At 53.9% G+C, this 13,783-nt stretch overlaps 5 protein-coding genes across 5 annotated transcripts; 3 read left to right on the top strand and 2 right to left on the bottom strand.

Annotated features, from left to right (window-relative positions):
* Positions 1–400: 400 nt before the first annotated feature.
* On the bottom strand, positions 401–1,903 carry J7T55_007542 (uncharacterized protein; the record flags this gene model as incomplete). Its single annotated transcript, XM_053144316.1, has 1 exon — positions 401–1,903. The coding sequence occupies one exon, from the start codon at positions 1,901–1,903 to the stop codon at positions 401–403; it is 1,503 nt and encodes a 500-aa protein (XP_052993232.1).
* A 952-nt stretch (positions 1,904–2,855) lies between these two features.
* J7T55_007543 (uncharacterized protein) lies at positions 2,856–3,325 on the top strand (the record flags this gene model as incomplete). Its single annotated transcript, XM_053144317.1, has 3 exons — positions 2,856–2,955; positions 3,011–3,074; positions 3,178–3,325. 3 exons carry the CDS (start codon positions 2,856–2,858, stop codon positions 3,323–3,325), a joined length of 312 nt encoding a protein of 103 aa, XP_052993233.1.
* Positions 3,326–4,349: 1,024 nt separating this feature from the next.
* Positions 4,350–6,615, top strand: J7T55_007544 (uncharacterized protein; the record flags this gene model as incomplete). Its single annotated transcript, XM_053144318.1, has 6 exons — positions 4,350–4,387; positions 4,481–4,604; positions 4,928–5,112; positions 5,301–5,468; positions 5,916–6,304; positions 6,401–6,615. The coding sequence occupies 6 exons, from the start codon at positions 4,350–4,352 to the stop codon at positions 6,613–6,615; spliced, it is 1,119 nt and encodes a 372-aa protein (XP_052993234.1).
* A 1,301-nt stretch (positions 6,616–7,916) lies between these two features.
* Positions 7,917–10,006, top strand: J7T55_007545 (uncharacterized protein; the record flags this gene model as incomplete). Its single annotated transcript, XM_053144319.1, has 2 exons — positions 7,917–8,139; positions 8,208–10,006. 2 exons carry the CDS (start codon positions 7,917–7,919, stop codon positions 10,004–10,006), a joined length of 2,022 nt encoding a protein of 673 aa, XP_052993235.1.
* Positions 10,007–11,498: 1,492 nt separating this feature from the next.
* Positions 11,499–13,402, bottom strand: J7T55_007546 (uncharacterized protein; the record flags this gene model as incomplete). Its single annotated transcript, XM_053144320.1, has 6 exons — positions 11,499–11,522; positions 11,577–12,464; positions 12,561–12,722; positions 12,779–13,114; positions 13,182–13,331; positions 13,388–13,402. 6 exons carry the CDS (start codon positions 13,400–13,402, stop codon positions 11,499–11,501), a joined length of 1,575 nt encoding a protein of 524 aa, XP_052993236.1.
* Positions 13,403–13,783: the final 381 nt, after the last annotated feature.

Raw genomic sequence — 13,783 nt, forward strand, 5'->3', positions numbered from 1 at the left:
CAAGTCATACTGGTGCTGTCCTTACACCTGACGCCGTGTTGCAGCCTTGCGCCTCTGAAATGAAATCACTCTCAGTCTCGCCACAGACCACTACGCCTGAGATGGAAGGCTGGCTGTCGAAGGAACGCCTCAGGCCCACCTTCCGTAATCAGCTTCCGTGAATACAACATCAACAGGCAATCCTATACTCCGTAGTCCTCCCTTGCAATGCGCATGAATTGACGTTGTGTCGAAAAATTGGCCTTGCTCAGCTCCAGTTACACGACAGGTTTCCGAATGTCTCGTCGAGCGTTGAAAATGTACATAGCCGTATGTGGTAACCTCGCACGGCGCCATCAGTGTGCTGGCATCATCAGCTGGCGTCAACCAACAGTGTTGCTTCCGACTAATTCCCCAATTATTACATGGTCGAACCCGTGAGCAGTCTTGTGGTCGCATCCATGTCGCCCAGTTGCATGTCCATGCCTCCCCGCTCAATAGCTTCCATGCGGGCTTCCATTTGGTTCATCCTACCGTCCAAAATACCAGGAGGTGCGCTCATCATGGGAACGCGGTTTTGAATCATGTGGTTGTGATGATTCTGTTGGCTCTGCTGAGTCTGTTGACCTTGCTGGTTCAATTGGCTCTGTTGATTTTGCTCAAAAGATTCGATCCGCTTCTCCATGCTTTCTAGGCGAGACTCTAATCTGGTGAAGCCCTGAGTCATCTCGTGGGTCATGCGGTCGATCTTGTTGGTCAAGCTTCTAATGCTCTGTGCAACGGGCGTGTTCTCTTGCCCAGGCGGGGCGGTAGGCACGCGAGGTTCGTGATTGTGTCGTGCCTCTTGAACGACGAAGCGCCATTGATTTCCCAGCTGCACTTCGCACACAGCTTTTCCACGCCACGGACAATCTACCTTGCGCGTGCTGGGGTTGCGCTTCTTTGCCGTACTGCTGTACTTGACTCCTCCACGATCACACACCAGGTCGAAGCGAGTTGGCTTGCCCTCACGATAATTGCTGGATCGAAGCTTCACGACTCCATATCCCTGGTCCTTTGCCACACGCTGTACGGCAGTCAAAAGGTCTTCGAATGTTCGATAGATGCCTTCAGGAGGAGGTGCCAATGCCGGCGCAGGAGAGGTAGGCATTGCGGAGGATGAGGTTCGTTGGGCACTCGAAGGGCCTGCGACAGACCAATTTTGAGGCGTCTGGGGTGGGGCGCTCTGCTTTGAGGACGTGGCTACCGTGGGGGTGGACTGAGCGGCCTGTTGATTCGCTGGAGGGGGAGGAGTTGGCACCGATGCCGAAGGAGCCGGCGATGGCAGATTTGTCTGCAGAAGACCCAGCCGATCTGTGGTGGATGTGGATGGGCCAGCAGACGCTTGCTGCTGTTGTTGCTGCTGCTGTTGCTGCTGCTGTTGCCTCTGATCGTTCAGCTTTCGCTTCTTCGTTTGTCGCGGCTGAGTTTGAGGTTGGGACTGCGGCGCGGGCACGGGCGTCGACGAGGTCGGTGCAGTTGGAGGAAGGGACACAGGCACCGGCGTAGAAACTGGTATCGGGATCGTCGAGGCTGGGCGAGATGGCGGCAACTGTTGCTGCTGTTGATGCTGCTGCGGCTGATGCTGCTGCTGCTGCTGTTGCTGTTGCTGCTGCTGCTGTTGCTGTTGCTGCTGCTGCTGCTGCTGCACGCTGTTCACATGTGGCGGCTGGACAGGCTGCCAATGCTGATGTCCATAACCACCTGCGACAGCAGGATGGTGATGTTGTGCAGGAGGTTGAGAGAAGGGGTGGGATGGATGGTGTGGATGGTATGAGGCATGAGATGGCTGGACAGTGCCAACTGGAACTGTGTTGTCGTCGTGAGCGATGCTTGGAAGTCCGCTTGGTACGCTGTCATCGGCCCAGCCAATCATCCGGTCCATGCTGCAACCTCGCGTGGACTAAGGTGGGACTGCGAGCCGGTCTGGCAGGCGGGTTGATTGGTCGAGTCTGCCTGAGCCGTCAGGCAAGTCCAGGCTTAGGCGTGTCGCAACGTGCAGCAGGAGAGAGCCCAGGTGTGAAGAAGCTCGGGACCGGTGGTCTGCCTTTGAGTGTGTTTGCAGGGTTTTGTCACCGTGTCGAGGGAGTGAGAGGGTGGTACGGCAGTCGAGTCAAGGTCAAGGCCAGCGAGCGAACCAGGACTTTTCCTTGGGGGTGGTGACCTTTGTCCTTTTTTTTTTTTCTGCCTTCGGGGGGCCTGGCCAGTCTGCTGCAGGAGTTTGACTGGATAGGTAGCTCGAACCGTCAATAGAAGATTGGATCGAGCCCGGAGAAAACCAAGCCTCTGCAGGAGCTGTTCACTTTCGGTGGAACGTTCTTCCCAGGCAGGTGCTTATCAGCCCACCCGACCCTCTTATCGTGGTTGCAGCAGGGGCGGAGCCAGGAGGTGAGCAGACAGGAAAGCTGGGGGTAGGCGAGAATTGGCTGCAACCCAACCTTGGAAACTACCTGGGTACGGTGACACTCGTCACAGCTATGGCGATTGACAAGACCGGTTGACTGACAGACAGACTGAATGCGCACTGTCTAGCCTCGGCGAACATCTAGTCTAGGTAGTCAAGCTCTGATCACTTCTCCAAAGTTTATCAATACACCCGAGGCAAACTTCAACAGCAAACTCCAACAGAAGCTTGCTATTCAGTCGCAATCACCATCACAGTGGTCTGCCAGAGCCCCAACCCAAATATTGTTGTCTTCTGGGATGCCGAGCCCTTCCTGCTCCTTCGTGTGGTAGCATAAGACCAGACAGACTCCTTCGTCCCGATCCTCCAAGTCCACGACGGTCGAATCGCATGACCAACAATCCAAACCCTGATCCCCAGCTCTGTCACCACCATGTCAAACCTCAACCAGAAAGGCCCTGCAGGAGAGCAGTGGGATGAGGCCGAGATCGAGCAAGCACTCAAGCGTCTGGGTGACCTCCACCACCAGGCAAGTCCTCGCCGAGATTGTCCAGCCAAAGTCGCCGACTGACGGCATGATCATGACAGATGCGCAACCTGAGATCGACCGTTTCCAGGACAATGGAGCCCCTGTCTATCCCCTCTTCATCGGGTATGCAGATTGCCGCCTCACCGACGATAGTCTTGCGCTAACGAGCCCACGTAGCCGAAGTGACACTCTCCGCCCTTCGCGAGTCTACCAAATCTGCATATAGCGAGATCAGAGAATACAAACAGGCGGCCACGAGCGAGGAGACTGTGAAGGTCCTCGAGCATGCGAACCAGAGCCGGAAAGAGAACCCAAAGGGCATCAAGCCATGGCGCGCAAGAGATGACCCTAACTGGTTGACGACCAACGGCTGAAGCAGCGTTATATCTATCAAGGCGTCCAGCGTCTCGGCGTGTGGGCTAGAAAAAGAAAAGCATTGCGTACATCGATCACAGAAATGTGATCAACGGTCTTGGCTCTGCATACCGAAGGCAGAGAGAGGAACAGGGACACCACCGAGGCTTTGCAAGTTCGGCTTAACGCACAACAATGAGTAATGATGACGATTCAGACGAAGGAATGATAGCCGCCGGAAAAGAGCAGGGGCCCAGTACTCCGTTCCAGAATGGACGGAGCTTACAGTAAAAGCAGGGAGAAGGCACTCCAAGGCCGGAATGACACATCGTGGACGTGAGGTAGCTCACGAGAATTCTGGGCAGGTCAAACAAGGTGAGAGACGGGCGCGGCTCATAGCTGTGGTCCTTGCATACGCAGGTCATCAGAGGAGAGGGCGCACAAGGGAAGCCGTTCCTAAAAGGCTGCTGGCGGCGAGGCTGACCCAAATAAGACCGTTCCAGATAGGTTATCCCATAGGAACTTGCCATGTGAGCATTGTCTTGAGCGAGGTTTATCCGAGCTAAGACGCCAGAGACAGCATATCGAAATTCATGGTAGTCAATGAGACTATGAGCAAAGAGACGTGGCCGCGTGAGAAAGCCTGAAAATGATCTGAATTTGGTCATGGACGCTGTCAGACCTGTATTTTGACTCTTCGCCTCCTCAAATGGCTTTTGGCTCATTTGCAGGGTGGTAGAGGATGCCAGTAACTAAGGCCCTGTCTCCTTTAAAATGGGCTTTGGCTTATCTGCACTAAATACTGCCAAATTGCACTGGAGGAGAAAACAGAGCACAGCCACATCAGCCACAGTTTGGGACCCACAGAAAACCTGACAAGCCATTGGCGGGAGGTCGGTCCAAGCAGTCGCTAGTCCGGAAGGCACAAAAATTCCTAGCTGGGCTGCCACTTCAAAACTCCGCCAACCTCTCGCGCCTTCGACAACCAGAAAGACCCACGTTTGCCAGAAAGTCAACCTTTGCGACGACATCAATACCGACAAAATGGCCGGCACTCGTGTGACTTACAGACGCCGCAACGGGTGAGAATCCTTGGAACCCCGATTTATCTGAGTTGTGCGTCGGGTTGGAAGAGAGGGCTGCATGTACTGACCAAGTCCTTCTCCACGCCGCAGCTACAACACCACCTCGAACCGGACCCGTATCGTCAAGACCCCCGGTGGCCAGTCGCGCATCCTTCACATCAAGAAGCGAGGAACTGCCCCCAAGTGCGGTGACTGTGGCAACAAGCTGCCTGGCGTAAGTCCATCTCCCACATCGATCGGCGAGTGAGCAGGATGGGATCAAGGAGGGCAAAATGAGAGAGTCGAGCCACACATCCGGAGACTCCACGATTGCGACGATACCTGGACGGCAGAAAGGAAACCGAGATCGATTAGGAGCAATTCGACGAATTGAGAATTCTCATGGATGAACTGTGGACGGAATCACCTCGAAATCTGGAGACCATTTGCCCTCCGGACCATGCCTAGCTCAAATACCGCAACTTGCCATGTGGTGAAGACGAGCACACGTGGTATATCAATACTTGGGGAAGCGGCTAACATGAATGATGCGATCAGGTCCCCGCCCTGCGTCCCCGCGAGTACGCCCAGATCTCCAAGCCCAAGAAGACTGTCCAGCGCGCATACGGTGGCTCACGATGCGGTAACTGCGTGCGCGACCGTATCGTTCGCGCCTTCCTCATTGAGGAGCAGAAGATCGTCAAGAAGGTGCTCAAGGAGGCCGAGCAGGGTCCCAAGAAGAAGTAAGCTGGTTTTGGTCAAGGGGGTTCCTTCAGCGGTGTCGGCATAAGGGAATGGACGGTCACGCAAGCAGAGGCGGATCTTGGACGGTCTTGATTCTGGCTCAGGTGTTACCCGGGAAATAAAAGGGCTGCGTGAAATCTCGCAACGAGGCAGCAAAGGGCATCAACCGCTGTTTCTCTGTTCTTAGGGGATTGCTTTACAGCGTCTTGATGATCGCAATGATACAGACCATCGAGTCGTCAAAAAGACAAACCAACGTCTCGGCATTCTGGGCCAGAGTGATATTCTATGCGACCATGGACTGGCCTGTATTGGATGTGTCGATTCCGCCAGATCGTGATCGACCTCATTGTCCGTATGCAATTCGAGGCTCCAACTGCATATCATAAGTTGATCTGTCCCGTAACTACAAATGCACACATCCTTCGCACAGCGTACTGTTGAATGTGTTCACTGTCTGGTGTAAATGGACTCCATATACAAATTCGCCATAATTGTCGAATTAACTCGCCGCCGGGTAGTAGGTGTTCGGCAGGCTAAACCCGTGACGGTCGATGACGTGCGGGACGAGCTCTCTTTTCGAATTGTCTGTAATCTTTCCCTTCGTCCCCAGTACACTTTTCGTCCAACATGTCGAATACCCCGCCAACTTCAATACTTTTTCCATGATGGTCTCGAGCGTAGGCTCAAAGAGCGCTCTGCGACCTCTTGCAGGAACTGGCCGAAGCCTCCTGCAAAGCTTTGTACCTAGGCCAGCAAGGAGCTTGCCTCTCCCAACGCCATCACAGCCATCCCGCCTCAGCTGTCGGCCACTGTCGAGAACACCACCCTCTCCGTCTTCGACATGGCGATGCGCGCCGCTGCACACCTCGTCCGCCCGCCTCGCCCAGAGATCCCGAGCCCACAATGACGAGGAAATCCCCGATGGCCCCCCGACGACCGACTTCTCGCGCATGGACATGCTAGGCCAGACGCCGGCGCCCTCGACCTCGGTCGACATCTGCTCGTCCGACGGGTTCAAGCTCAACAGCGGCGTCTCAATATACGACGGCAACGGGGTGATGCTCGTGGGCGGCGAGGCCTTCGCGTGGCGGCCGTGGGGTCCGGACCTGAAGCTCGTCAACGCGAAGGGCCAGTGGGAGGTTCGCGAGGAGGCGTTTGCGGTGCTAGACCTGCTCTGGCCTCGGCCTGGTATGATATACGACACACATGTAGTCATGCGCGAATGCGCTTTGGCTGCTGGGCACGATATGGATACACGAATGGCTGACTTGGGTGATTGTGCAGATCTACTGATCCTGGGGCTAGGCCCTGAGATGCGGCCACTGAGCCCCGCTACGAGGAAATATCTAGGCAGCTTGGGACTGCGCGTTGAGATTCTCGACACCAGGAATGCGGCCTCTCAGTTCAACATGCTGGCTACAGAGAGGGGTGTCGATGATGTTGCTGCGGCGCTGATACCCATTGGATGGAGGGAGGGCATTGGGGCAAACTACGATTAATCGACTGATGGTCCCAAAGTGCAAGCTCAGCCTTTTCCGGTCCTCTGTGTGGGCAAGGTCATCCCCACGAAGTGTCTCGCCTTGTTCCTCAAGGTCTCAGCAGTCCATTGGAAGGGGGAGGCCCTTCAATGTGGACGTGAGCGTTCGAGAATTTTTGCATGGACGAACGCTTGTTTTGCTCCAACATGCTGACTGAGCATTGATGCTCATTGTCTGAACTACGTCGAGGTGCTACGGATCGAGAAGTGCCACGTCCGGATGATCCATTCGGAGTGCAGTTCCCTTGATAGGCGGACGGCCACGATCAGACGATTGCACAATGGAGCCTTGCATCGGGCTCGAGTAAAGGAAACGTATGCCCGTGTGGAGGTATGAAAAGTGAGGCAATGCATATGCGATGGCATTTCTGAATCGAATGTATGTGTATGTAGAGTGCACACAACCTTGTCATGTAAATATTTTTGTGACTATGTCATGGCGTGTCCTGGCGTTGATAGCCGTCAAGAGCTCCCCGGAAGCTTAAGTTGTAGCACCACATGAAACCTTGGCCCGCGAAAATTAAATAAAGATCAAGAAAAATTCCTGCACCGTGTTTGCTTTGGCAGAGACAAAGAACAGTTGGCTATGTCCAATGGCGGACGATTGCCTGGAACACGTTGAAGTAATTGCGCGACTGACTGGCTCGCGGCTGACATCGGGAGCTACTGTATGACATCGATACCCCGTACTTTTGCGTTTTCAACGTCCCACCACAGCCCCGGATCGCTTATCACTTCCAGAACGCACCCGACCTTCACAGGAATATCCATCCCACTTCAAGCATCATCACCTCTCAACATCACTCAGCCGCACTCTCTACTGCCACGTGTGTGGCTTTTTGACTGTCTCGTTTTGACCCCTGGCGCGCAAAGGGAGGGACAAGTAGCTCAACTTCCCGGCATCGGTAGCTCGGCGTCACACAGTCGCAATTCGAGATAACAGAAGAACTCCTCAGTAGAGACCACTCTCCAAGCAGTTCCTGCACGGCCCGGAAAGCCTGTTCGACGTCTCTTGCTCAGTTCGGGAGGCTTGCTGCCCTCACCGACCTCGTGTGTGCGTATTGCTCATCATTGTTCCAAGGTTCTGTCATGTGGGTCGCGGCTTGGATCTCTGCCTGCTTGTTCCACTCTCCTCCTTGAAGCGCCATCAGGCAAAGTCAAAAGAAGGGTAGAACCGATATATTTTTCTGTTCATCTCCTTAGGTCTCTGTAGTCCTTGCTCTCAGTCTCTCTCAGTTTTGCGGCTCTGTCTGACTCACAGACATGGCCAGCTCAAGCCTCTCCATTGTTAGCGACACCACAGCCGGCAAGACCATCAGCAATTGGATTCAACAGATCCAGGCGCTCCCTAGACCCGGCTCTCGTGCCACGGCCCTTTCGGCAACCGCAGCTTCTGCCGCTATCTTGACGCTCTTGTATTGGAAGCGCATGGCGTCAAGTAGTCCAACACAGGCTCAAACCTCATCTACTCAATCAGGAGACCATGGTCGGTACTCCAATGAAGGCTTTTAAGGTCCTACGTATTAACAACGCTTTCAGATGCGAGAACGACAGACCCCGAACTTCTCAGGGAGAACTCTGAGGTGAGGTCTTTCACCACAAGTCGTTTTGTCTATCCTGGCGTTCGCGTCTTCTTCCACCCCCACGTCAAACTTGATGAGATGCCAAAGGACCCAGCTCCTCTGCCGCTGCTGGTATTCATACATGGACTTGGCGGCTCTGTGGCGCAGTTCCACCCCTTGCTTAAGAGCCTGACGCACAACTCCTCCTGCCTCGCAGTAGATCTACCAGGATGCGGTGTATCCGAGTTCGCACCGACATCATGGGATGCGTACACGAATGAAGCGCTAGTCGAGTTGCTGGAGACGGTGATCAACGAGTATCGAGACAAGAGTTCTGGCCAGGGAGTCGTCTTGATCGGCCATAGCATGGGCTGCGCGCTCTCAGCTCGTCTCGCATCTCCTGGCTCAAGCCAGCTAGCTGATCACGTAGTCGGTCTTGTGGCCATCTGCCCACCCGCCGGACCGCCGACAGAGGCTCAAGTGAACATGTTCAGAAAATTCCTCTGGGTACCCACGCCGATTTTCGACCTATGGAGAGCCTGGGATGCCCGAGGAGGGGCTGAGAGTGCCAGTGTTAGGAGATTCGTCGGTGCCGAGGCAGATATCGAGTCGAAGCAGTCTCAATTTCGCTTCAATCGCCAGAGTAGGACTCCTGTATGGCGGAGAATGGCCAGTGGCACTCTGCCGGTGTACGAGAATGGCGTCCCGAGGGGCGGCATAGCAGGAAAAGAGGTCTGGGCTTCGCTCAACGTGCCCGTTTTCTTGCTCGGAGGCGGCCGCGACAATATCACACCCCCTCAGGAAGTTGACAAGATCGCCGAGGTCTTGCGTACAGGCAGAGTTGTCCCAGAAAGCGGCGCAACTGAGAGCATCCAACCCATTGTGGATGCTGCTGCTCCGATTGATACAACCGTGCAGACTTCAAAGCCAGCCGGCAGCATCGAAGAGATACGGGAGGATGACTTTCACCGACAGAAAAAGAGGGCATCCGATGATGACACATTCGAAGATCCTTCTACGCCCCAAGAGCCACCAGCCGTTGGCATACCTTCTCAGCCTCAGCACCCCGACAAAGTCGTCAAAACCATGATTTTACCACGCGGGACACACGCCATGGTCTACACCCAAGATTGCTCCCACATTCTCGCGTCTATCATTGCGGACTTCCTCTCGCAGCATGTCACAGGCAGGCTTTCTCGGAGCTGGCAGCTGCAATATCTGAACAAGGAGTCGAAGTGGGATGTGAAGAACCTGGCCAAGTGGAAAGGCGTCGAACCGGTCTCTAAGTCTATCGCAGGCGTATTCCGCGCGATGAAGACTTTCCGGGAGGTAGACGACGAGCATTCCCCGGTCAAGTTCGCTGAGAACTGGGGCGGTATCGTGAAGGATGTGATTGACATTTCAAAAGATACGCCCATGTACGATCCGGCGGGCCTCGAGCGTGCCGGTGTGAGATACCACAAGTTTCCGACGGTGTCGAAGATCCCACCGACGGACAGCGAGGTGGATGAGTTCGTCAAGCTCGTGGATAGACTGCGGGAGAAGCAGAAGACCCGGGCGGCCGAAGAGGGTTGGGCCGAGAGCGCAGAGTACGCTATCGGCGTCCACTGCCACTATGGCTTCAACCGCACCGGTTACTTCATTGTGTGCTACTTGGTCGAGAGGTGCGGGCTCGGGGTCAAGCAGGCTATTGACACTTTTGCCGAGATGAGACCTAAGGGTATCCGGCACTCGCACTTCAAGGACCAGCTGTTTGTAAGGTATTCCGAGCTGAGGTCGCAGGGCGCATGATATGGCACTTCGGCAAGGCCGCTGCTGGTTGAGAGGAGTCCATTCGATGGAAATGTCTCGAATTACATATTCTACTTTTCTGATAGCAGAGACACAATTGGGGTGTCTCGAAGTTTAGGTGGAATTCGGTTGGTCGGTCCAAGGCGCATTGGGTTCACTGTTGTATTATACCTCTTAGATGGTGTTCAGGCTTAAGATATCAACAAGAATTCTTCGATAAAATGACTTCAGCTTTCGCACAGAGATGTGGAACAGTCAAATGGTCTGTCATGTGAGACTCTCTGAGTCTTGACCGGCAGAGAGGCCGGCCCAGCTACGTACGTGGCAGGCTATCTCACCATCACATGGTCTCTAGTGCCAGATCGAGAACAAGCCAGATACAGAAAGGACCCCGGCCACACCACCTCCTGGTCCAGGGCACCAAAATGCCAACTCAGACCTTTAACCTCTGATGAGTTAATGAAGGGTCAATCGCCAGTACGTTTTGAGTCATTGCACGTACGCGTAACGCAATCTCGGAAGGCACCCGCAGTGGTACGTACATGTGAGAGGCAGACACCTAGCGTGTGTGTGATCATCCCAAGGGCTACAGGAAAATCTGTTTTTATCACGGCCCTAGGCGCGACGACGCAAGCCAGCAAAGCACCGCGGTCGCTTGCCTGCGCCGTGTCGAGGTGCGCGGGGACCTATTAGGAAGGCGATTAGATAGATACAGTTTCTACACACCGACGCTGTGTTTTGTTTCCTGAATAGACAGACAGGTGTCAATGTAATAGTTCAATTTATAGTATCATCCCTACTTTTGTGTTCGAAAGTGAACAGAAGCATTGTTTTGTGTCCTCGTGGGCCCCGAGGCCAATAGGGCGAGGCTGATGGGCTGCCCACGGGAGGTGCGGAAGGGGTCATGAAACCCAACAAGTCTGTGATCTGTTTACCCCTGAAACGCGGCCTTGCGTGCGATCGGACGACGACGGGCACCCGCGCGGACGCGCTGTAGATCATCATCGTCATCATCGTCATGCTCTTTCGTCGTCCAAATCACGAGTTCGCAGCAAGGATCTTGGAAGGGATGAAAGTTCAAGATAATCAAGTTGAAGAGTTACAGTCCGTCTCAGCGGAAACTGCTATGTATCGATTGGGAGACAGGCTCCCATTCTTCTTATCCAGGCCCGAGCCACCTATCTCCTGTTAAGAAATTAAGGTTGTACACAAACAGATACAAAAACGGATACAAGACTGAGAGACCAGGGGCTGATCAGCCAAACAAAATAAGTTCGCCATTGCGCCTGGTCAAACCAAATCTAGATGCTCGGACGCTGTTGATGCTAGATTTTGTGTGTTCGTGTGTAGTAGTGAAAAGAAATCCTTTTAAATTCCCGTTTAGGTAGAAGTTGATTTAGGGGTGTTGTAAGAGAAAGGAAGTAATCCATCATTATGTCGTGAGAGTACTTTATACTGTTGGGGTATATTGCCGGCCGTCCACCTCATAAAATCAGTTGATCTCCTGGATCCATATCTAGCAGCTTGTTAGCAAAGTCTCTCAGGTACGGGTTGGTCTAGCTTTACTCACCTCCAATTTTCCAACCTCGAGCCGCTGTTTGCGGGCCTGTGACCTCACACCCATCATGACCATTTCGAGGTCGTCTTGGTCGCCCATAGTAATCATGTCCTGAGGCGAGTCCTCATCCCGGACCTTGATCTTGAAGCGACGACGCAGGCCAAACTTGTCGCGAACCCGATCTACCAAATCAGGGAACTCAACAGCGGTTCCAACCATAATGTAGCGAACATCGTCGGCGTGGACCTTGACTCTGACCTTGCGAGCTTCAGGTCTTCTTGATTGGGCACGTGAAGAGCCCGAGTTCGACAGAGAACCGGTTCCACGCCGGGGGTTCATCATCTCAAAGTCGCCCTCGTCAATAGAACCTCCGTCGTAGTCGCTGCCGTCGTCGTCTTCATCGTCCATGTAACGTTGCTGATTACGGCGTCCGTTTGACCGGCGGGATCCTGCACCATACATGTCGTACAAATCGTCAGGATAGGCATCATCCTCCTCGTCGACCGGAGACCTTCGCTGCCTGTCTCTCTGAGAATAACCGCGACTCGTGGCGTTCGAAGGCGCCCGGGATGGTTGCGGCCGTCTGTCCTGCGGAGACTGATACCTGTCCTGAGGAGAATTCGCCTTCTCGTATCTATCTTGGTTCCTCGCTCTCTCAATGTTGAGTTTCGCAGGCATGGGCTTTGGACCATTGCGCACAGATGCACCTCGAGAAGGCAGTTGCCCGCTGGGCTTATCATTCTCCGGAGGAGGTGTCGGTGGGAAGACATTGTTCGACCCTTGCGACTGTCCAGGGCCCTCTTGCTTCGCCCTACTGGCGAGGTTAGGTTTGACGAGGTTAGTGGCGGCAAAAGAAATGTTGTCAGCGGGTCTGTCGTCCTTCACATCCGCTTTGCCAGCCTGTTTCATCTCGAGTCAGCAAGACATGTAAAAAGCGTCATCAAGGAAAACAGCTGGTGCTGCCTGCTTGAATCATGGGCGTCAAAGGAGACTCACATTCTTGATTTCGGAACCAGCGAAGCCAGTGAATGCGTTTGCGCGATCCGAAGCGGCGACCAGACGAGCTTTACCAAGGTAATCCTTGGTCTTCAAGTTCCTGACTTTGGCTTCGTTTGGCCGATAGACGACTCCAACCGGGATAGAGAACACAGTGTAACCCTGGTTAACAGTCTTGTTAGATTGTGTGCCCAGCGCGTGGCAAATCGTGAACTTACCTCTGCCTCTTCTCGGATTGCCTCATCGATGACGTTGTGATCCTCCACGACCTTTTCCTTCACGGCGTACGACAAATCTTGCATGCCAGCGTCTTTCTGTTGCAGATAAATATAGCACAGACCTCGGTTGAAAAGAACCTCGCAAGAATAGAGCTTGAACAGTAATCCCAATTGCGCGTAGTCGATCATTGTGTTGCCGCGAAGGTAGAGGAGAGTGTCGTTGAAGTTCGCCAATGCCTCCTCGAAATCACCCAGAAGGAAGTTTGAGACGCCTTGTTGAAAATACGCAACAGCGAGATATTGGTCCAGTCGAATCGCTCGTTGATAGCACTCGACCTATGGCAAGCGAGTCAGCACAGTTCGCATGGCAGATCATGATCTGACAAAGTTGCGGGTAACTCACGGCCTTTTCGTGCTCTCCCAGGGTGGCGTGAATCACGCCCATGTTGAAGAGAATCTTGGATGTGTCGGCAATTGGCTCGAAATCCTTCAATGCCTCGTCGAACTCATTGTTGTCGTACCGCGCGAGGGCGGAGACCCAACTTTCTATTTCCTATACCAGCTGTCAGCGAATGCAGCATTCGTGTGTCTTGTGGGCTTGTGACCAACCTGTTTCAGAGACATGATTGCTCAGAGCACACCTTGTGCTTTGTGGAAGTGAGGAATAGAGGCAGGCGTTCGTGTGCAATCGACGAACGTCTATGGCCTCGTGCCCGTGGAGCGAGATCGCTTCTCCAGGCCGCGTAGTCCTGGGGACGTTGGACAATTATTAAGATACGGGTCGGTGGGTCCTCTGGTAAAAGGATTGCGAGGACTTTGCCTTGACTGCAGGTTTACTGGCCAATTAAGCAAATGGTGGGTTCCAGGCAAAGTTCCAGTAAGATCAAGGTGTAGCGGTTGACTCGGCTCGTTTCTGGCGGCTTTTAGTCGGTGTGATGTAAAGATCCGTTGGAGGTGGTGAGAAATGTCCCCGCCGTGCCAATCCGTTCTTCACAATTGCTCCGT

Source organism: Diaporthe amygdali (assembly GCF_026229845.1).
Source record: "Diaporthe amygdali strain CAA958 chromosome Unknown NODE_16_length_960263_cov_65_539585, whole genome shotgun sequence".
In the NCBI taxonomy this organism is placed as follows: domain Eukaryota; kingdom Fungi; phylum Ascomycota; class Sordariomycetes; order Diaporthales; family Diaporthaceae; genus Diaporthe; species Diaporthe amygdali.